The sequence below is a fragment of the Penaeus monodon genome, chromosome 30 (assembly GCF_015228065.2).
Source record: "Penaeus monodon isolate SGIC_2016 chromosome 30, NSTDA_Pmon_1, whole genome shotgun sequence".
NCBI classification, from domain to species: domain Eukaryota; kingdom Metazoa; phylum Arthropoda; class Malacostraca; order Decapoda; family Penaeidae; genus Penaeus; species Penaeus monodon.
The window spans coordinates 23814169-23814479 of NC_051415.1; the positions used below are offsets into that span (position 1 = coordinate 23814169).

Consider the following 311-nt stretch of genomic DNA (forward strand, 5'->3'; position numbering starts at 1 on the left):
GATGCTGCACTGAGGCCTCACCTGTCCCCGATATTCCGAGAGCGGGACGTTCCGCGTCTCGAACAGATCCAGCTCCTGATAGTCGTAGATGGAGCCGTTCTTGTTCGGGTTGCACAGCGTCGACGGCACTCTGTCCTGCGCCGCCGCTGCACCGATGGCGGCGAGGGAGACGAATCCCGCCCACAACATCTTGGCTGGAAATGAGGAGAGAATGAAGGAAGTTGAAGAAGCTGTAGTACTAAATAATATCGATGGCGATTGAAAGCGCCAATGCTAAAGACGAAATTCCAGGAAAAACCACGCAATACGAT

At 54.0% G+C, this 311-nt stretch overlaps 2 protein-coding genes across 2 annotated transcripts in view; one reads left to right on the forward strand and one right to left on the reverse strand.

Annotated features, from left to right (window-relative positions):
* The window catches only part of LOC119592656 (glutathione S-transferase Mu 2-like), a 66444-nt gene that overhangs the window by 24336 nt on the left and 41797 nt on the right, over nucleotides 1-311 (forward strand). The gene's annotated exons all lie outside the window — the stretch shown is intronic.
* The window catches only part of LOC119592657 (glutathione peroxidase-like), a gene marked incomplete in the record, with an annotated part of 7782 nt that overhangs the window by 3535 nt on the left and 3936 nt on the right, over nucleotides 1-311 (reverse strand). The window contains 1 exon segment of the mRNA XM_037941571.1: nucleotides 22-194. Within this exon segment, the coding sequence (XP_037797499.1) occupies nucleotides 22-189 (168 nt within the window).